The 23,497-nt window shown below is 40.6% G+C and overlaps 1 protein-coding gene across 1 annotated transcript; it reads left to right on the top strand.

Annotated features, from left to right (window-relative positions):
- The first annotated feature begins 1,158 nt into the window (after positions 1-1,158).
- On the top strand, positions 1,159-22,107 carry polr3a (polymerase (RNA) III (DNA directed) polypeptide A). The gene is made up of 31 exons (XM_078279147.1): positions 1,159-1,560; positions 1,863-1,998; positions 2,173-2,310; positions 2,862-3,033; positions 3,120-3,274; positions 3,705-3,944; positions 4,493-4,655; positions 5,155-5,291; positions 5,365-5,468; positions 5,557-5,698; positions 5,843-5,983; positions 6,134-6,203; positions 6,487-6,614; positions 7,657-7,795; positions 8,404-8,568; positions 8,816-8,988; positions 10,922-11,033; positions 11,394-11,512; positions 11,707-11,844; positions 12,613-12,783; positions 15,110-15,223; positions 16,258-16,344; positions 16,443-16,525; positions 16,907-17,077; positions 17,315-17,408; positions 18,845-18,937; positions 19,434-19,598; positions 19,805-19,969; positions 20,826-20,957; positions 21,036-21,168; positions 21,256-22,107. The coding sequence occupies exons 1-31, from the start codon at positions 1,517-1,519 to the stop codon at positions 21,402-21,404; spliced, it is 4,173 nt and encodes a 1,390-aa protein (XP_078135273.1). The 5' UTR covers positions 1,159-1,516; the 3' UTR covers positions 21,405-22,107.
- The last annotated feature ends 1,390 nt before the right edge of the window (positions 22,108-23,497 follow it).

Below are 23,497 nucleotides of genomic sequence, written 5' to 3'. Positions count from 1 at the left end.
AGTGATACATCTGTATATCCCAAGATGACCCCCAGATGTAAACATTTAGAGAGACCAAGCTCTTCGGGGATACATTACCTTGGGAGGCAAATTTAGAAAGCTAAAGACTATGTTGAACACGATATTAGAGGTCCTTCATGATGCAAGTAGCAGCAGAATAAGAAAATGGAAAATCAGATTCAGCCATGCAATTTTCACTGTCGGTGGTTATCAGTTGACAGAACAATTAATCAGCACAAGCACATTGTGAAAGGAAATCCTCATCAGGAAGTCATCAGTCGCCATCCGCACTTCCACGTCAATGCATCAAACAACACAGGTAGTTTAATAGGTTTATTCTCTCTTAGTCTCTGCACCTCCTCTGTCTTGACATTTCCAGCTGTTGGAATGTGGTGCCATCTAGAGGCAGGACAACAGTGATGTCTTTTGTGAGTCGAAATTCCTTAGGAAGCAAACCTCATTATCCTATTCATGCCACTTCATCACTGAATAAATGCATATATAAGCACAAAAAGGGACAGAACAAAATGTATTGTAACACATGTACATGTTGTTATTGGCCTTTGTCGTTATATTTGAGAATATCCTGGCCTACTAGAGTGCATTTGTTCCCTGACCTTACCTCAAGCATAAACATAAACCTCACAATAAACTTTAACTAACTCAAAGTCAAACATCCAGCTGTATCCTGACATCTGACCTTAAAAAATATCATACATTGCAAATAGATTGAAGCAACCTGTCTCTCAGCAACACTGAACCACTGTAACTATAGTAACTACACTGTGTTTGAATGTGAGTAGTAAAAATGTAAATAATATTTTTTTTAAGCAGTGCAAATTGGCAACCGTCAGAATTGTATGCTTGAAGCAAGATAAGGCTGACAATAAATTCACATTTGATTCCTAAATACATAAATAACTCCCCATAGCATATTTTAGTTAGGATTATTTCAGGGATTTTGCGTTGTAGATGAAAGTTATTCACCTCGTCAACCCCCTTTGAAAATGTTACACATTTTAGCCGTTAGGTGTCAGCACTCACTTGAGACTGATAGTGCTCGTGCTCCCGTGGTTTCTCTTACTTGCTGTTGTTGTGCATAGGCTTGTGCTGCATTCAGGTACTTCTTGTGAACTCGGGTTTTATGCAAATCAGTCACAAATACAGGTTTTCGTGGGCTTACCAGCAGATTCAGCATACTCTGGATTGTACACAAATAAATATTATTACAATATAGACGATACCATAAAGCCATAAGTCAGCATATATAAAAAAAAATGTTAAACTAATTTTTTTTTACCATTTAGGTGTCAAGTCGCTAACGTACTTTACCGATCCCTGTAGGCAGCGCTTACTGTAGCTCGCATGCTCAACACATTGCATGTTGCTGGCTGCTAGCATTACCACAACATTGGAAAGTGAAGTGACAGCGTGCTGGTTACAAGTAAAGCCTGGCTCGCTGGAATGATGAAAAAATAGCAGTCGTATTGTTATTTGTTTGGGAGAAGCTGCCAAAATGGTGAAGGAGCAGTTCAGGGAGACAGATGTAGCCCAAAAAATGTGAGTAACGTTATAATAACGTTAGACTGATGAACACTATGCTCCTGTAGCTAGCTAGTTAGCATGCCGGTTAGCCAGTGTTAGTCAGTTTGCAATGTGGCTCAGGCTATATTGACAAGTTCGTCTCTGCACTGCTCACCCCTTGCTTGCTGAAAAATGTGTCACAACATGAATACTTGTTTAGCTAGTTTGGTCAACCAGTGCTGCTGACAAAGCAGTGAGGCAGACATTAGCCTGTTCTAATTTTGAGATATTAACCCTGTGATTTTCTTTGATTTACTCATTATTGTTTAACGTTACAGAAGCCACATCTGCTTCGGGATCAAATCTGCTGAACAGATGCGTCAGCAGGCCCACATTCAGGTGGTCAGTAAGAATCTGTACAGCCAAGACACCAAACACACTCCACTGTCCTATGGAGTGTTGGACCACCGTATGGTATGACATGGACACAAAACTCATTTTACTCTTGTTCGCAGTGATGCATGAAAACACTTGGCAAGGAACCACAATATGTGAACATACAAAAATGTTGTCAGCCATTTCAGATGTAACTTCTGCAATTCACCCTCATACTACAGGCTTATCTCTCTGTTCTCATGTTTCCTGCAGGGCACCAGTGAGAAAGACAGACCATGTTTGACATGTGGGAAGAATCTGGCAGATTGCTTGGGACATTACGGCTACTTGGATCTGGAGCTGCCATGTTTTCACGTCGGCTATTTCAAAGCCACAATAGGAATCTTACAGGCAAGTTTACAGTCTTATGCAATAAAACTGCAAAATTAGATGGTATATTTTTTTAAATGCTAATTTGGGGACGCACATTGTGTAAAACAATATCAATGCTTTTCATAATCAATTGGGAGACCAACATTCTGTCAAACGGCCCATGTTCCACACCGTGCAAGAAGAAGCAGTGATATTACTAAAGTTGAATTGAACAAGATACCTGGAATGCAGCATGCAGAAATATAATTTTTCCTCCAGGTGTCACTAGAGTATCAAAATTAGACTAGTTAGAATATATCGTTTTTGACAGGTGTGTGTGTGTGTGTGTGTGTGTGTGTGTGTGTGTGTGTGTGTGTGTGTGTGTGTGTGTGTGTGCTTATCGCTAAAACAAGTATGTGTTTTTTTTATATTGTAAATTCTTGAAGTTCTTGTTTTTTTTATATTTTCATAGCAGTAAACAATCCAGCCATAATATCACCAATGCTTAATAATTTAAGCATTTGTGTGTGACCATTTTTTGTTTTGTTTCACCTCTCTCATTGTGCTGTGGTATTTTGTCATGTCTCCAGATGATTTGCAAGACATGCTCGAGCATAATGCTGACGAAAGAGGACAAACTGCAGTTCATGGATTTATTAAAAAGGCCCAACCTGGCCTATCTCCAGAAACGAGGGTTGAAGAAGAAGATCTCTGATAAATGCCGCAAAAAGACAATCTGTTTGAATTGTTCTGCTTTTAATGGTGAAAAGAGACAATTTAATTTGTGATATTTGCTGATGTCGTATTGGGGGAAAAAAGCTGAGTCATGTGTCTCTTTTACTCTTCAGGACCAGTGAAAAAGTGTGGCCTGCTTAAAATCATCCATGAGAAGTATAAAACAAACAAGAAGGTGGTGGATGTTTTTGTGTCAGATTTCCTGCAGTCCTTTGATACTGCCATTGAGCACAACAAAGTGGTGGAACCTCTGCTGTCCAGAGCACAGGTGAACTTTGTATACTCTTTCACACTATGCAGTTAGTGTCAATTAGTGTCCTACCATGTGTGGTATGGCAAGTGATGAGCCTGTGTAGGATAAAAAGGTACAACAGAAGTAGGGCAAGGTATCTTTAATATGTTTTGCCTACTGATGAAATAAGTGTTACAAGTTGGCTTTGAACAATGGGTCAGATTCTTAGTCTTATTCATTTATTGCTCAACAACATATTTACTCATGTAAATAAACACCAAAAGCTGATTCATTGATAAAGTTTGGCATATTTTACTGAATGAAAAAAAATTCATGGGTATATTTCCCCAAAAAAGGTATGGAAATAAGTAATGTATAAGTATCATTATCAAAAATGTTCAAGTGAGACTTAACCCCAGGTGGAAGCCCTGTACAACCCTGTATTTTGCCCTTATTTCCTCTCCAGGAAAACCTGAACCCTCTGGTGGTGCTAAACATGTTCAAGAGGATTCCCCAAGAAGACATTCCCCTGCTGCTGATGAACCCTGAGGCGGGGAAACCTGCGGACCTTATTCTCACCCGCCTCCTGGTGCCTCCTCTCTGCATACGACCATCTGTGGTCAGCGACCTAAAGTCAGGTACTAACGAGGACGACCTCACCATGAAGCTCACAGAGATAATCTTCCTCAACGATGTCATCAAAAAGGTTGGTGCTGTATCTTATCATTGACGGCGGCTACTGACACACAGGGTATCTGCAGGGACTTATATATATATATAAGACTTGGGCCTCTAGTTTGATGACTGTAGATTTCAATTACTACGACTACAATATGGATCTAATTTTTATTTTTTTTTAAGAGCTGTGGCGGGCTAATGATATCAGCCTTTAGCAAAGGAAAACAGTTGCTTCAGATTCCAGCAGCCTCCTGCTACAATAAATCACATTTTCTTGAGCATACAACTTCTGAACAATAAAGACAGAGGGCAAAATCTGTGTCTAATACCGTCCTAAATGATCAAATCCCTTCCCTACACCTTCAATCCTGCCGATTTACAGTTCTTTGTTTCTAAATGGACCTGCTCAACAAATTGTAACAGACCAAACATTGCTCAGTGTTGTTATACGATGATTGCAGAGGCCTTGATCTGATCTTGACCTGCATTACAGCTAAAAATGGTCTTGAATGCAGTTTTCAGATGTCTTAATTTTCATGGTGACGGCCCAGATTAACAAACTCTTTTATCATTTAGCATCGTATGACAGGGGCGAAGACCCAGATGATCATGGAGGACTGGGACTTCCTTCAGCTGCAGTGTGCTCTTTACATCAACAGCGAGCTTTCTGGCATCCCCCTCAACATGGCACCTAAGAAATGGACCAGAGGCTTTGTGCAGAGACTTAAGGGGAAACAAGGTATAGTGTATATTCAAATGTGTTATTTTATTTTTCTGTCATTTGGACACAGTGTACATAATTAACTTTGTGCAGTAAATGCCAATTGCAAGTAAATAAAAGAAGAACATTTTTTCTATCTGACAAACTGACTCATTAACATTTTCTTTAAAATCTCTTAACCAGCCTTTTATTTTATGTAGAGAAAAGATGTATCAGGTACAGTGTAAAACATTCAATGAAGCAAATGTGGGTACTAATTTCAAGCTTACTCACCCATACACCGTATGAGAGAAAGAGAGTGAGAGTTATTTTTATGTTGGCATTTCAGTCATATTGTCACAAATGTTAACGGCTTGTGTGAGTTTTCCTATCAATCGATATAACCCCTAAGACACATTTTACAGTAATTTGGCACATGGCAGGTATTTAATTTGTACTCTGCTTGTTCAACTCAGTGACGAAAACAAAGTGCACGTTTTGAATTGCAGGCTAAGATTTATTTACTGTAAAAATTCAGGTCGATTCAGAGGAAACCTCTCAGGAAAAAGAGTGGACTTCTCTGGCAGAACTGTCATTTCTCCCGACCCAAACCTGAGGATCGATGAGGTGGCCGTCCCCGTGCATGTGGCCAAAATCCTGACGTACCCAGAGAGGGTGAGCCTCGCAACACTAAACAACCACTTTCATGCCAGAACCTAAGTAATCTAAATTTGATACTATGTAATAGGTGAACAAAGCCAATCTGGAGTTACTGAGGAAACGGGTCCGCAATGGTCCTGAGGTTCATCCCGGAGCCAACTTTATCCAGAATCGTCACACTCAGATAAAAAGGTGAGGCTGGCTGCTTCCTATGCAAATTAAAAACCAGTGCTTTCCTGATGTGGTTCACCAACCGAAAATATATCATTTTAATTGTCAGGTTTTTAAAATATGGAAACCGTGAGAAGATAGCTCAGGAGCTCAGGTTTGGTGATGTGGTGGAGAGGCACTTGATGGATGGAGACATCGTCCTCTTCAATCGACAACCCTCCCTGCACAAACTCAGCATCATGGCCCACATCGTAAGCTCAGTTTTGGACTACAATTCATTCCTTAACTCCTATAAAAACCTTAGTACAAAATTTGAGGGATTACTCATGTAGTAAGTCTTAGTTTCGTTGCTTCTTTATTCATGACACTGGCTTTTACTGTTCCCAATCTGACAGGCCAGAGTCAAACCTCACAGGACGTTTCGGTTCAACGAGTGTGTGTGCACCCCTTACAATGCCGACTTTGACGGTGATGAAATGAACCTTCATCTACCTCAGACTGAAGAAGCCAAAGCTGAGGCTCTCGTTCTGATGGGGGTATATTATAACAGCATGTGGTCCATTCAGAATACACACCTATCAGTGTTGACATTCAGCAATGAAAAGATGTCTCTGGGAACTGTATTGTCCGTATGAAATTGATTGCACTTTGACACAAATTACTATTTATTTATTTTTTTTTCCCAGACAAAAGCAAATCTTGTCACTCCGAGAAATGGCGAACCTCTGATTGCTGCTATTCAGGACTTTCTGACAGGTCAGAGCAGTCACATGTGGCAGATAGTCACAGGGCAGTGTTTTTATATGATGTGGTGCTACTGGTGATGCTACTCAATGATTTTTTGTTTATCATTGAATTAAGGGAAAACTGGTCACTGATGGTTAAAGAAAATGCTCATTTAGTTCTCTTTTCTTTAAATATTTGAATCATCCTGGTATTGAATAACCATTGTATTACCTGATGGGGGAAGCACTTCAAAAATTAAAAAATCCACTGTATTTGATTTCCATTAACTTTATAGCTTATTTCTACCTCTTAGGTGCCTACCTCTTGACGCTGAAGGACACTTTCTTTGACAGATCAAAAACCTGTCAGATAGTGGCATCAATCCTTGTGGGCAAAGATGAAAAAATCAGGATCTGTCTCCCCCGCCCGGCTATCATGAAGGTACTGAACTCATTACATAATTACGTTACATAACTCGGGGCCAGATGTACTAACACTTTTGCGCCCACTTCAGGCGTATTTGTTTCGCAACGTGCGTGTAAAAGCATGGTGAGGTATGTACAAACAGGCCGCACTGAGGTAAAAGCGCTTTTCCGTGTCATGCATATGCATTCATGGGAGGGTCAAGGGGAAAGTGGGAGTTTCCCATAAAGAGATGGGAGGGTAAGTGTAAAGTGCGCCTAATTATGTATTCCGCGGTATGTACAAAAAAACGCCTGTGAAAGCGTGCCTCTATTTTGTGGTGAAAATTCTCCGCCTCTTAAAAGCAGGTGTAAACCAGGCGCAACGGGTTTCCTCGCATATGCCTCCTGGTGAAATGGCAGCAGTAATCCAAGCAAGACGGAGACATAGGCCAAGGAGACGAGCTGAAAAGATTTTTGCCACAAGGATCACACTTTTCAGTTGAGTGAACACAAAATCATTCAGCGTTACAGATTAAGCAGCCATGCAATATTACAGTTACTGGAAGAAATCAAAGATGACATCGAATCTCTGACTCAGCGTTCACATTCCATTCCAGCAGCTGTTAAACTCCTCACTACATTACAAATATTGGCATCAGGATCATTTCAAACAGTCATAGCATCAGCAGTGGGAATATCAGCAGTGGGAATATCACAGTCTGCAGTCAGCCGTATCATAGCACCAGTACTTAACGCTTTGCTACAGCGCACTAGTCAATACATAGGCCTACATTTCCCCACCACTAATGCCGAAATAACACGCATCAAGCAGAATTTCTTTGACATCGCCCATTCAATTGCTCTTTTCAATTCGCGCAATTTACAGTATAGTGGGTGGAGATAGGCGCTGATTACCCGATGAACTGCAGGTTTGGTAAATACGACGTAAGCTGATGTATCACAGCGTGCGCTTTCTGTGGGTTGGCCATGGCGCTGATACCGCTACTTTCGCAAATGTACCTACATCGGGCCCTCAGTGTTTGTGGCCTGGCACTAATATTTTGCTGTTTGTCCATCAGCCCATTGCTCTGTGGACGGGCAAACAGATCTTCAGCCTCATTCTGAAGCCGAGTAAGGAATGTCCCGTCAAGGCCAACCTGCGGACCAAGGGCAAACAGTACTGTGGCAAGGGAGAGGATCTCTGTCACAACGACTCATGTGAGTTTCTTCAGTAAAAATGTCCACGGAACACACCAAATGAAAAGGTTTTATTTTGCCAAGTCTTAATAATAAGTTTATTATAACCTTTATTCAATCAGGTAATCTAATAAGATTGATTGATTGAGCGAGACACTAGGAAGACCCTAATACAGCAGCAAAAACAAAAGAGAGAAAGTAAAAAACATAGCAGAATCATGGTTGTGTACGTTCATTGTCACGTTTGTGTGAAATAAAAACATAGTTGTGAGTTTCTCATCAATTTGGACAACATAATGCATTCCTATTATCACAATGGTTCCAGTGGAAGTCGATAAATGATAATATTAATTATTCATGCCCATCCCTAGGAGACTGTAATAAAAATGCTAATGTCATTTTCCCCTTGCCTAAGAGGGCCAACCTACTTTTCTATTACCTCAACAATTGAATTCAATGAAACTGATGATTAGTAATGATCCCCCCTCCTCTCCAAAGCGGAATGTCTTTCAGCCGTCACCGACCCTCTCCAGCCGGACACCGCTGTGTTTTATTCACCTTTGTGTCGTTTTTCTATTCTGGGACCCAATGACGTCAATTCTTGTCACATTCCTTTGTCACATTTTCAGACGTGGTGATTCACAACAGTGAGCTGATGTGTGGTAGCATGGACAAGGGCACTTTGGGATCCGGCTCCAAGAACAACATCTTCTACATCCTGCTAAGAGACTGGGGACAGCTGGAGGCTGCTAACGCCATGTCCCGCCTCGCAAGACTCGCTCCGGTGTTTCTCTGTAGGTGGTCGCCTGGGTTATCACAACATATCTCTTACATTGTTCTGAAAATTGAGACATATATCGTTCAATCTCTGCAGAAATATACCTCAAAAATGATTATAGAATGATTTAATCTCTGTTGTAGTTTGGTACATATTAGACCTTTTAAAATAGTTTGTCAATCACAAAAAGAATTTTGCATACTAGATAGTCTATAGAGATATTGTTTTTATATGTATTGTTTTTTTTTACTCCCAACTTTTAGCCAACCGTGGCTTTTCTATTGGCATTGGTGATGTGACACCTGGCCAGGGTCTGCTGAAGGCCAAGCAGGACTTGCTGGATGACGGTTACAAAAAGTGTGACGAATACATCGAAGCTCTATCCACAGGAAAGCTGCAGCAGCAGCCAGGCTGCACAGCAGAGGAGACTCTGGAGGTACATATATATTCATACAGGGAAAAACAAAAACACCCACGTGAATTTAAATGCGTCATCTGGGTCCTCACTGCTGCGGTCATTTAATTAGCCATGTGCACTAGAGCTGTAATCGGGCCTTAAAAGTTTGGCCCGAAAAGGACCGAGCAGGACAAGTACATTTTGATTGACAGCTTTTTAAAAGCCCGAACCAGTTTACAGCCCGACTGTACAAAAGGCCGTCTATCAGCAGTGATTAGAGTGCGTGTCGGAGAATAGCGTGGACCCGCCCTTCACACCGCGAGCGGGCACACGCACCACTCGGCGGAAAAGGGAGAGAAAAAAAAAAAGAGACTGCACCGCACGCACACAGCTCTTTTGTCAAGAATGAGTCTTTTATACATTTTTTTAACATCATTTATTCATGACTAACATAGGCTATAGGCCACTTGGAAGTAGGAACAAAGAAATAAAATAAGTCCTCCAGAGGCCAGCCTCTGTTTCACCTCCTCAGCATCCATTTTTCGCTAATTGAAACACATCACCTGACCGCTCATTTTCCACGCAACCCGGAGCGCAAGCCCGAGCCCGGCCCGCAAGCCCAAGCCCGTGTAAAATGATAGAAATTAAGACCGAACCCGTCGGTTTCGGGCAAAGATCTTCAACTCTAATGTGCACACCACATCACATTTAAAATATGTCATTCAATACATTTGATTGCAGCTCACAACCTCTCACCCCATGGCACTTAACTATTATTCACACCACAAGTGACTCATCGGTGGACAGACTTCCTGTAGAGGAAGAGCTGGTTGATGATGATCTTGAAAGTGAATTAAGATATGAACTGCTTAGCTTTCTAATTTCCTTTCAACTGAAGCTGCTGAAAGAACAGGCTGGCTGATAATAGAAATGGCCCCACGACAGAATGTCTTTAGTAGACATTCCATAGTTCAATAAAAAGAACTGAAGAGCCAATTTTTCAACTGAAAAATGTTGCACGCTCAGTGAATTTCTTTCATAATCAAACTTAAGTGATCCTTACTAAAAGTGTTGTGTATGGTATGTGCTCAGATAAAAAATCTCAGCCGTTAAGTCGGAGAGTTTTTAAACTCTAAATATCTGTATTGGCACTGGCAATAGCCTCAAAAATACAGTATGGGTCAGGCTTTTATCATCAAATCAGTAGACCAATAGCAGGCTACATCTTGGAAGTATAAAGACGTGCCATTAATGCTGTGGTAACGTCTCGTAAATATACCTGTTGAAATATAGTCACTGAAGTGTTAAAAACAAGCCTACATGTAATCTAGATGTCTAAAAAAACAGAATACCCAGTTTTAATACATGCCAAGACATCTTTTTGGCTGCAAAAACCAAAACCTTTACTGGGCTAAAGTTTGGACAGAGAAATGGAAAACAAAATTCACAAGCCTCTGCTTCATTTTCCTTTTGAATGCATTGCTGCATTGGTGTGTTTCTTGTCCAAAAAGCGAAAATAATTTCACCGTAATATGTTAATATATTTCAGATATTTGTTGAATGCTGTGATTTCGTCTGATCACAATGCAAGAAATCACAGATTGCTAGTTTACTAATTAATGACTAATGTGGTACCTTAATTCTCCCATGTCGTAGCCAATTTATGGCTACTGTTTTTGAGAGTGAGTTACATCTACATTCACAGATCTACATCGCACCGATACAAGCACTGATGCTTTCACAAGACAAAAATCTTAGCGTATTGAAGAGACTTTGCAGAAAGGGTCCCGTATTAACACGCACTACTCATTCGCTGTGGATTGGAACATTTGTAGAATCTGTTTGAAAAGGCTCTGAACATAGTTAACAACACAGTTTTTGACAGTTTTTTTTTTTTTTTTTTACATCCGCTTACTAAATGTTTGCATGTCAGCCACCAAGGTTGTTTTATTTTGTGTGTCTTTCTCAATAGGCTCTCATTTTGAGAGAGCTGTCCGTCATCAGAGACCGAGCTGGCAGTGCCTGCCTCAGGGAGCTTGACAAGAGCAACAGCCCTCTGATCATGGCTCTTTGCGGCTCCAAAGGTAAGCTCGCTGGAAAGGAAACTTAACCAATAATGAAATCTCACTTTGGCTCCATATATTTTTTCATTTTAAGATTTATTTGTGAATGCTGAGGCAGTTGAGGAAGCTGGGAAAAACCACAGCTGAAGCTTTAACAATTGTTATTTTTAAACTGATTATCCTCCTATATCCTCCTACACTTGTTAAGACTTTGTTACTCTAACAATAACTTCCAAATACATGCTTGTCTCCATCTTAAACAACAAATGAAATCGACTTGACTCTTCTGCTCAAATGGATGCTAAATTTGGTATCTTTGCATGTGTTCTTTATGTGTTCGTTATTCATTTTTGTTTGTGTACCTCCTCTGTACACATACAGGATCTTTCATAAATATCTCTCAGATGATTGCCTGTGTGGGCCAGCAGGCCATAAGTGGCTCTCGAGTACCTGATGGTTTTGAGAACCGCTCCCTCCCTCACTTTGAAAAGCACTCGAAAGTAAGATCCAATTTATTCATTTTAATTATTGTGCTATCTTTTTCTCAAAGGCATCATACATGTCCTATTCTGAATTTGTTTGTTGAGCTATACAATGTTTTTTTTTATGAATTACTTTTCATGGAAACCTGTAGAAAAATAAGCACACTAGAACACTCAGGCCTGTTAATGACTTGACATTGATTTTTCTACAGCTGCCTGCTGCTAAAGGCTTTGTGGCCGACAGCTTCTATTCTGGCCTGACGCCCACAGAGTTTTTCTTTCACACCATGGCTGGCCGGGAGGGTCTGGTGGACACTGCTGTAAAAACAGCAGAGACTGGGTATATGCAGGTAATGCCTGATGATTATTTCCCCCACAGTTTACTCTACTACATGAATAGTGCACATGAATAACAGTGTGTGCCTGTCTGGGGTTTATTGTTTGTCCAGTAGACCTTGGTGTGCATTTATGCAGGTTTTTTAAGTAGTAGACACTATTTTGTAGCATAAACTGGTACTAGTAAAATCTACTAAATCTCTTTATAGAGCTTTACAGGGATTTACAGCTAAATGTTTAGCTGTTTCGTCCATAACTTTACTGTTTTGGTTACTCTCACTGCTCTTATGCTTTTCCATCTTACTAAAACTTGTCTAAAAACAAAAATGCCAGAAATGCCAAGCACAAATTCCCAAAGCCCAGGATGAATTCCTTATATTGCTAATTGTCTAACCAACAGTCCAAACCCCAACTACATTCAATTTAAAATGATACAAACACTGAAAAGCAGCAAATCGTTACATTTTGAAGCTGAAATTGGTGAATGTTTGGCATTTTTGCATGACAAATTACCTACATGATTTATCGATTATAAAAAATGAAAACGTTTTCGTCATTCAGTTAATCAAAGTATGTCTTCACGTATGCAAATGATATGTATACATAAAAGTCTGAACATTTTTATCTTATGAGTTAATTAGGTTGCATCTCAGATGTGTTTTCAGATATATGTCTGAACTGTAAGTATACTTTCAGGTCAGTGCAGACAGAGGCTGCGTTTTTCCATACGTCGGTTACATATGTCACTGATATTTTTTGTGTTCCTGCCTGTGCTTGGACAGAGGCGTTTGGTTAAGTCCCTGGAGGATTTGTGCTCACAGTATGACCTGACAGTACGCAGCTCCACCGGCGACGTCATCCAGTTTATTTATGGCGGCGATGGTCTGGATCCAGCTGCCATGGAGGGAAAGGATGAGCCGCTGGAGTTTAAGAGAGTCCTAGACAACATGCGGGTGAGCGGACAGTTTTTGCACCGGCATGGTATTTTCTTTCGGCCCTCTTTTTCTTTCTTTTTTAGTTTTCTTGCTCCTTGAACACATCCACACAGTGCGGTTGGGTAGCTGACCTGGTAGAGAAGGCGCCCCCATATATGGAGGTTTACTCCTCGACGCAGCGGCCACGGGTTCAACTCCGACTTACGGCCCTTTTCTGCATGTCATTCCCTCTCTCTCTCCCCTTCATGTCTTCAGCTGTCCTCTATAAATGAAAGCCTAAAAATACCCCAGAAATATTCTTTAAAACACATCCACACAGATGCATCCCTGCTTCCCTGCACACCCATACACCAACACATGTGCAAATCAACAGAATAGTTCATTTAGGTCAGATAATCTGTATTGTTAGTGCAGTGACATTCAACTCTAATAATTGTCTTTCATTTTTGTTTTGTTGTCTCACATATCCGTATCTCAACTTTGATAAACACAATGAATGTGCACTACACACTACTCAGAGTTTGGTATGCTAATGTTCAGTCTGTTGTGTTTCACTAAAAACATTGTTTTATGCATGTAAATAAAGCTTAGAAAATCCATCTGCCCAGCTGGAAGCAGGAATGAATAGGAAAAAAATGGGCATCCAGTTGCTGGAGTAGGTGCTGGCTCTGTAGCAATAGTATGTGTTTCTAGAAACCATGAATATATTGCCATTTACTATATCCCGGGCTGACTTTAATGCTTCAAAACTTTGCCTGTTGCCATGGTAATGAGCGTCCAAATCAGTGCCCCAACTATGCCTTCATCTGATTTTTATTACTCTCAAATAGTGTCTTCACTGTTGCCTGGGCAAGTTCAACCTCACAGATACAAAACAGGCACAGCAAAGGACGGATGTGTTATCAGCCCTGTGCAACATTCATTAAGAAAGCCAAGCTTCTCTGTCTCATAGCATTGGTTCAGTGAAGCCTTTTTTAAATGTTGGTTCTCTGGGAGAACAAACACCAGTGTGAATATTCCCCCACTGCGAGAAGCCTACTGCCAGCCAGAGAGCCAGTTGATTAGCATGTGAAAACACACAGGAGCTTAAATTATAGCAAATAAATTTTTTACTGAAAAACCTTTCTGCATTAACGACCCCTGGCGTGAATAAAATTGCATGAAGTTTGTTTTTTTGCGGGGAAGTGGTGTAGTGGGCCGAGTTATTTCAACAGTAGTTTAGAATTGATTTTCTGGTCAACAGGAGATGAACTTCCAGAGGGGTGTACCACCAAGCAAGTTCGACAGAGGCAGGGTGTTTTTTGCCTTAGCTGGCTCGACAAAGCCTGAGGACCTAATCAGAGATAACGGGTACCATGACGGTGGTTATCAACTTGCTCCGTTAACCCAGGCTTTCTATTTCAGGCTCTGTGCACGTCCACATAAAAGGGGCGACTCCTCTACAAACAAAATGGACAGATTGCGTGCAGCCTACCTCCATCTATGAAGAATATGAAAAAAATGCAAAAAGCAACACTGTTGCTGCAAATAAGGCAATAGAGTAATGCTATTACTTTTGTGTAAATTCATAAGTGAATATATTTATTTCACTACTCGATGCACTCTCAATGCAAATTGAAGGAGACATGGAAATCACTTTAGTTTTTTGACAAATCAAAGTGAAATAATTTTGAATATTATCTGTGATGAATAGGCCTAACATTAGGCTGTCACGTTTTTGAAATCGTTGTTTTATTAACTGCAATATACCAGCAGTGTAAAACGAACTTCAGCAATTCAGGACCAAGGACATTATTCCTGTACCAATTTTCATGTGTAACGTTAACGTACGTGCTGATTAATAATATAGTGAACTATTAATGTATGCTACCTGTGATTTTATAGAAGCTCATTTTAGAGCCAGCGTGGGCAAATGACCATAGAACACACCACACATATTCAGTAGTTTAGTGGGAGCAACAACAACCTTACATATAAAATCAAACCATGTTCATACTCAGATTTTCTGCATAACTGATATGTTCCTGTGGCAAGAAACCCTGCAACGCGATGCATACAGTAAGCGCTACTGTAACTGCCTGGCTGTGTTCAGTAGCGTATATACTGTAATGTTAGTTTGCATTTAAAACATCTTCCCTCAGCTGAGAATCTGTATTGCTCATAGATTGAATATTGACTGTAGAGTGACACTATTTCTAATAGAGTTGATTAGTGAACAAGGCAGTTTTTGAGATGAGAATTGGCTATCAGGCTCTGTTAACTCTTAGTGAGGGAGCTATCAGGGACTGTGAAGTGCTTCTGCTGTGTTGGCTCCCAGTGATCTCCTTCTGACCCCCCCCCCCAGGCAGTCTATGTGTGTCCAGACGAGCCGGCACTCAGTCAAAACGAGCTGGTCCTCACTGCTGATGTCATCATGAAGAGAGCTGACTTCTTGTGCTGCAGAGAGACCTTCTTGGAGGTAACCTCATCACAGTACAGTGCCGTTATAAGAAATAAATAAGAATAAACTATTTCTATTATTCTATATGTTTTTATTACTATTACTTTGATAGAAGTGCTTGGAACTTCTGATTGTTGTTCACTTTTGCAGAATGCAGAAAAGGGTTTGAGATTAATTACCCCCATTAACATATGATTCAATATGTTTTTACATTTTAAAAAAGGATTGTTGATTCTCTCTCTTGTTGATAAAACAACTTATTGTCCATGTCATGCAGAAGTGCCTCACCCTGCTGCAGGAAACAACAATCATTATAGCAAATTCAACTGCTGAATGGATATGGAAGCACAAAAAATGAACATAAAAAAACACTCACATTCTCACCTGTATTTCAGCGCGTGCGTTACTTTTTAGTTTATTTGAAAAACTGGACTGGACTGAAGGTGCAGTAACAGTCTGGTAAATGGTCTGCTTTTGACAGTATGCTGTAATGAGGAATAACATGGCAATGACATATGAAAGGTTATTAGACTTTCTTTAGAAAAAAGGATGTAGTTATTAGATTTAAACGATTCATTACATGAAGTCAAAGCCAGTTACATGCAGTTAAGTGTTGTGCTGGCAGTAATTGATGTGAACCTTTCCCCCCTTTTGTGAAGGAGTTAACTGACACAGACTCAGGGACGTACCTGGAGGTATAGTGACCGAGCATGCTGAGTTGTGGTTTAACTGAATCGAGAATGGTGTGTCAGCGAGAGCTGCCTGGAACAGAGTGATCATTTATTTAATAACCCCATTGACGCTCTTTTGAAAAGCCCTCGTCATTGTGCTTAGATTCATGTGGTCATCGACATCTGACTGCTGTCTTTAAAGCACTGCTGATGGTTTTTAACGAGATTGTGAAAGAGGATGTGAGTCACTGTACTCTAACAACTGCATGACAGTGTATTCTGTGTCAGCATACATTTCACTTCATTGTCTGTTCTGAAAGGTGTTAATGAGCCTTTTGACTAGATCTTTGAAACAGTTGTATTCACGTCCCTCAACTGTAGGAGATAAAGAACTTTATTAAGAGCATCTCCGAAAGGATCAAGAAGACCAGAGACAAGTACGGCATCAACGACAATGGCACCAGCGAGGTAGGCTCCCCCCGCCGTCGATTAATGTGCTGAATGTAACGAAAGCTCCGCTATGTCTGAAACTTAATTGCTTGTCTCTCTCTACTTTTCTATTGCAGCCAAAAGTTCTTTATCAGCTGGACCGCATAACCCCCACCCAGCTGGAGAAGTTCCTTGAAACCTGCAGAGACAAGTACATGAGGTACACGACTCCTAAGTGCATGAACTTTTTGTTTGATACCCGTTTTCAACAAAACAGTGTTTTAAAAGGAATACATTGATTTTATATACTCACCAAAACCAATCTGTTAATCTGTTTTGGTATATTAAAAATGTTTAACAAAAACAGACTTTCACTTGCAAAAACAAAGATAGTGAGCCTAAGTTACATACTTTGATATTCTCTTGTAAGAGTAGTGTTTTTATCAAGTGATTGGCTTGTTTTTATCACACTGTCATGCACACTCATCTACATCACCTGAGGGCTATTGAGCTAATGATGTAGTTAATATTTGTATACTAACTGCCATGGCTAGTTGATTCCGCTGAGAGACTCTCTGTTATCATGTGTTTACTCGCAAAGAGCTCAGATGGAACCAGGCTCAGCAGTAGGGGCCCTGTGTGCCCAGAGCATCGGAGAGCCCGGTACTCAGATGACCCTGAAAACCTTCCACTTTGCTGGTGTAGCGTCCATGAACATCACTCTGGGGGTGCCTCGCATCAAAGAGATCATCAATGCCTCCAAGAACATCAGGTATGATATATAATTACAGAAATGTTGTCTTTGTGTTACCTGTGTCATGTGAGCAGGGGGGGGGGGAGAAGAATCACTTCAAATTTTCTCTCTTTTTGGCTTAAGCCACACGGTTTAGACACCGAATTAGGGCATTTAGCTGAATGAGCACTGCCGGGCCACAGAAATAGTGTCTTAATGAATACATCCCTAATTTGTTCTGAATAATCCATTGGAAGCCCTCTCCTCTCTTCCCAGCACCCCTATAATCACTGCTCATTTGGATGTGGAAGACGACGCTGACTTTGCCAGGCTGGTGAAGGGAAGGATCGAGAAAACTCTTCTCGGAGAGGTATTCCAATCTGCAGCATGTGTCTGCCCCTCTTTTATCAATAAACCGCTAAAGCCCAGTTCAGACTCGCGACGAGACAAAACCATTTTAGAACGTCGCAGGGAAAAGTTGCAGCGGTCTGAACCGGCCCGTCTCTGCTCGACTTAAGCCAGCTGATGGTTTTGCTGCAACTCAGCAGTTCAAGTCGCATAGGCTGGTTTTACAAAGTAAGAGACGTCACCTGTTTCAACCACCAATAGAGATGTCAGCTGGTAAAGTCAGCTATAAACTATAAAATGATCCATAATCCATTTTAGTTTTATGTTACAAACAGCTGGTCGAAATGGCAGAGTTTTGGACGGAGCCATAATAGCCATGTTTCCATCTAATTGTCGAACGAATTTTAAGCAAACTTTTAAAATGTCGCAAAAAAGAAAGCAAAAGAAAATGTGAATTAGAAGCGTTTCCATCAACTGGTTTAGAGTCAAGTTCTTTGGCTAAATGGAGAGAGGTAGCATCGTACAAGTTGGCCACCTGTGCAGAATACAGGGTTGTGGCAGAGACGTTTGGTGTCAGCAAGACAACCGTTCACCGCTGTCTATACGCGGTGTGCAGGGCCGTACGATCCAAGCTGTTGAACCAATTCGTCAATTTACCCGACGTGGCTGAGGAGCAGGCTATAGCGCACCGCAACTCCACTACGCACCTTGTGCCATAAGTGTACGGCGCACTGGATGGGACCCATATCCCGATCCTTCCCCCCATCAGATGGATACCGGGACTATAGTCATGTGAGTTACATGTTCGCTATGTCACAACTAATTCAGCAAAGCTGTTTCCATCTCCCATTTTGCGCATTAACTCTTTTTCTAAAAAGGCCAAAACCACCTCAAGCAAGCATAAAAACTTTTTGAACTTGATTTTTGCCATTTCCATCAACATTTTCTAATGCGATACTTCAAAATGCGCATGAAAATACGTTGATGGAAACACAACTAATGACCGCCCGAAAGCACGGTAACGTTATATGGTCAAGCGACCACTGAAGAGAGGGAGTGCCCAGCGGCGTTAGAACAAAGCAGATAATCGGAGAAATAAAATGTGTTTTCGCCGATTCATCACTAGAAATGCAACTGTACCAAGCATCTCAATATTACTAACGTTATCCACATTCATATTTAGATGAAACAAATGATATATCCAGCTACAAAAAAGCCTAAAAGTCTAAAGTTAGTAGTACAAAGAGGCGTTGTTATGGAGATGATGCACCTTCTCGTCACATTGGTGTAAACTGGCAGGTTTTAGAACGCTGCAGACGTCTCGTCGCGAATCTTTGTTCTGTACTGAGCTTAACATTAAATCCATGGAATCGACTGAAGGAGAGTAGTTTCTGAAGAGTCTTTGTGTGACTGTTGAAGTGCTGTAGTAAGGCCAAGGTCTCTTGTTGTCCTCTACAGATTTCTGAGTACATAGAAGAGGTTTTTCTACCAGACGACTGTTTCATCCTGGTGAAACTGTCACTGGAGAGAATAAGGCTGCTGCGACTGGAGGTACCACAGATTTGTTATTTTTACTGACACAGTGTCAGAATATTTCTGTATCCCCACTTTCACACCTACACATTGATTATATATGATTGCACAAACTATGAAAATGAGTTATATAAATTAGAAAATTATGATAATCCTTAAATAGATGGAAACGGGGGAAAAAAAACACATTTAAGTAATGATTTGTTAAATCGTGTTGCCATGGTTACAAAAGAATCCTAAATGAACTTGGGCCAGATAGAGAACCACAGTACTACACCTATTTTGAAGTTAAAACAAACTGCCATTGATGGAGCTCCGAAGTCTTTCTTCCTACTTTCTCATCCTACATAATGCAAAATGTGAAGGTTTTTACTCTATTGCTTCAACAGCAGCAGCTACAGCAAGGTGCTCTCACAGTTTATTGGTTAAGCTACAATATATATCTGTGCTTTTGTGTTGTGTGTTTTGAATAAAAATGGTAGCTTTGCCTCTGAGTTTTGTTTTTGTCTTATAGGTAAATGCAGAAACGGTGCGTTACTCCATTTGCATGTCTAAACTACGAGTGAAACCAGGGGACATCGCTGTGCACGGCGAGGCGGTGGTGTGTGTGTCTCCACGAGAGAACAGCAAAAGCTCCATGTACTACGTGCTGCAGTCATTAAAAGAGGAACTTCCTAAGGTGAAAATCTGGTTGTTTGTTATTTGATAATTAGAGTAAACGGTTTGTTTCCAAAGCACTGATCGGTAACACTCATGAAGAGTATGAATGTGTTGTGCTGGATGTTAATTCGAGAGGTACTCGTAAACTTGTGCCCGAAGTTAAAAAGGAAACGTGGCACCCTGTGTTAATTTTTTTTAAACTGTTCTCATTTCTCACTCGAAAAGGTGGTGGTTCAAGGAATACCTGAAGTCTCCCGAGCTGTCATTCACATTGACGAACAGAGCAGCAAGACCATGTACAAACTCCTGGTGGAGGGGGACAACCTGAGATCTGTCATGGCAACGCACGGAGTGAATGGAAGCAGGACCACGTCAAACAACACCTATGAGGTATCTGTAAAGGGAGATTTAAAGCCAGTGTTGCTGAAGCTTGGATTAGAGCCCTGCATGCTTCCTTATTTTGGCCCTAACTGTACCAGGAATTTTGAGACTGAACCTAATACCCGTGACAGATTGTGTTCTGCACGCTCACCTGCTCTGACATTTAAAGGTGCTCTAAGCGATGTCGCACGTTTTTTAGGCTACAACATTTTTTGTCACATACAGCAAACATCTCCTCACTATCCGCGAGCTGCCTGTCCCCTGAACACCGTGGTCTCTGTAGACAGCCTAGGCTTCACAAACGGCAACAAAAACAAACTTCGCCAACCTGCACCACCAAACATAACAAACAGAGTTCCAGCGTTCCAGCCAATAACAGACAAGAAGGATTCGGGGGTGGGGGTTGGGGGGTTAGTGCGCGGAAGCACGGAAGGGAAGGGAGGGGAGGGGACAGGATGAGGAGGAGCTAGCCTCCGTTTTGTTTGAAAATACTTTGAATGTCAACAAGAAGTGTCGTCACCCAACATCGCTTAGAGCACCTTTAAACCAATAATTATAATGCATGTAGGTCAAGTCAGTTTGAGTGAGATTCAGTTCAAGCAGTGGCTTACTTTTTATTTTGTTACACCACAACTCACATTGTGAGTGTTATAAAAAAGTATCTGGATTGTTGTGGGTGGGAAGCTTGTTCTTGGTATGCATGAGAAAAAAAGATACATTTGAGAATGCTTCCACATCTCTACTATACATAATTAAGTCAATCTTTATAGTAGAATATGTAATTACCATTCCTGAGCTGATGATTTGATTCATCTATTGACTGCAGGGACTCTGTTAAAAGCTTTTCTGTATTGTTTTTTTCTAGGTTGAGAAGACGTTGGGTATTGAGGCAGCTAGATCCACCATCATCAATGAGATCCAGTACACCATGGTGAACCATGGAATGAGCATTGACCGGCGCCATGTCATGCTTCTAGCAGATCTCATGTCCTACAAGGTAGGACCAGTTGAAGTCTTGATATATATCTTTGTGTGTAGTTAGAAGTCATTTCATGTGTGTGTTCTGTCCATAAAGGGGGAGATACTGGGAATCACCAGGTTTGGTTTAGCCAAAATGAAGGAGAGTGTCCTCATGCTGGCCTCCTTCGAGAAAACAGCGGATCATCTCTTCGATGCTGCCTACTTCGGACAAAAGGACTCAGTCTGTGGTAAACTGATGCTTCATCTCTATAGTGAAATTGAGCGTCACTCTTTGTCTTAATTGGGTCTTAATGTGTCCTGTGCTTCTGTTTCAGGTGTGTCTGAGTGCATCATTATGGGGATACCTATGAATATCGGAACAGGACTGTTTAAACTCCTACACAAGGCTGACAGGCAGCCCTCTCCAGTCAAAAGGCCTCTGCTCTTTGACAGTGCTGACTTCCATATACCTCTAATCACATAGCAGCGAGGAAAGGAGCAGCAGTTTTGAAGTTTTTTTTCCCCCTCAGAGCCTGCTGTCTACAGACATCTTGAGATTATCTTCAGCAAATACAGAAGTGCCTGCCAAAGTTTCAAGCTAATGTCATAGAATAGATAATGGGATTGTTTCCTCTTTTTTTGGGGGCGGGACGTTGTTGTTGATGCCACAGACTGTGAGGACGCTGCATTTTATTTTACAGTTTGTTTGCATGTAAGACGTGGTAGTTGCTTATTATTTCAGTTCAGATTTCAGTTTGGATAACTGTGAGGAGAATACAGAAAACTTGATGCTTTTTTGTTTTTTGCTTTTTACTTGTTTGTAAAACAGTGTGTTTCCTCTGTTATTAAGATCTTTTATAATCCTATGTTCCCTCAATGTAATGGCGCTAAACAAGTGTGCAGCAGACAGAAAGATAGATTACCCTTTAATCATGAAGCAGACTTGATCTCTTCTGGTTTGGCACTTAGTTTTGCATTATAGTATGAACTGCTTGTTTTTAGCATTGCAGCTTTGAGACTTTTCATTAACACTGCAAAACCCACTTCAGGTTGTCTTTTCTAAAAAAAAAAAAGTATTTGTTTTCATACAAGATTCAAATCAGCAGGGGTTCATTGAGGTAAAATGTTTTCGTGTGAAGCCTATTCATATTATAATGTATATAATGTAATAAAATAAATGAAGCAGGAAATAATGAGAGTATTTCTGTGTACATCCAGTGATTAGCGCACCCAATCAACTTCTAGAGGCAGTAACATCAAGTTTCCAAAAAATCTTTATTGAGCGACCCTGTGTCAGATACCATCACAACTGTCAATTTTAAATTGAACATATCAGATCATTGCTTGACTTCTTGACACCATTAGCCATGCTAGCAGCAAGGCTCTAGTGATCACTGTTGGTTGGTTGAACCTCCGCTTTGGTCCAGAATTTAATATCTCAACAATTATAATATGGATGATCATGACATTTTGAACACACATTCATGATCCCCACAGGATAAATCACAATGACTTTGGTGATCCCCTATCCCCAATAAATGTACAAACATTTACAAGTCCATCAGCAGCCACAGGGCTAACATCAGTTTATTCATTCAGTGACGGTAATAGCCGTAATTTTGTCAAAAATGCTTCATTTTATAATTCTAATGTTCCCATTGGTGGCTGTGGTGAATATTATGATTCCAACATTACTATGGTTTAAATTGAGGCACATTATGTTACAATTCTTTATGCTTTGTCTCGCTTATGCATTACTAATAACTTACTAACTAAAGGAATTTAGGTTTCGAGCAACATCTATACAAACAACAATCGGCACAGAACAGTGTTCAAAAGCAAAGCTTGTAAGATATTGTTACAAAACATATAACAGAACATCATACTAATTTTAAAGGTACACCAAAATGATAACATTCACTTTAAGCATAGCGTTTAGATATCAACATTACAAAAATATTCCAAAGCAAACACGTGTGTGTGTGTGTGTGTGTGTGTGTGTGTGTGTGTGTGTGTGTGTAATGCCACAATTCCCTTCAGTGCATCTTATTCATGTTTTTCCTGTGTAAGATGTATGTATATGTTACTACAGTGATAGAAGAAAGCTGCTGTGATTCGTGTTGCATTATTAAATTCAATTAACCCATTATCCCAGCAGCTCAGTTTAGTAAAAAATTGTTGTTCACACATTATATGAACTAAGAATTTTTTTTCTCCAGAAGATTTTGAAATCAATAAAAATGCCTAAGAGCAACCTATTAAAATAACGTTTTGCAATTGAACCTGAACCAAACCGAGTTTCGTTCTGACTTGAACAAATTTAGCAGTGCAATGAAAGCCGAGGCGTCATCCTTTGCTGCTAAAAGGCATACGGCTCTGTAAAATTCAGTGTCCTCTATGGCAGTGGTTCCCAACCTGGGGTCCGGGCACCCCTCAAGGCAAAGATCACAGGGGGTGCGCAAGTCTTTATCTGGTTTGAGGTTAAAAAAAATATTTGCACATGTTAAACAAATTATGACTAATACACTAGAATATATAATGTATACAAAAGTCTGTATATAAACTATACATTTTTGT

The sequence above is a fragment of the Sander vitreus genome, chromosome 21, assembly GCF_031162955.1.
Source record: "Sander vitreus isolate 19-12246 chromosome 21, sanVit1, whole genome shotgun sequence".
Taxonomy (NCBI): Eukaryota; Metazoa; Chordata; class Actinopteri; order Perciformes; family Percidae; genus Sander; species Sander vitreus.
This window is presented reverse-complemented; position numbering and strand designations above follow the sequence as displayed.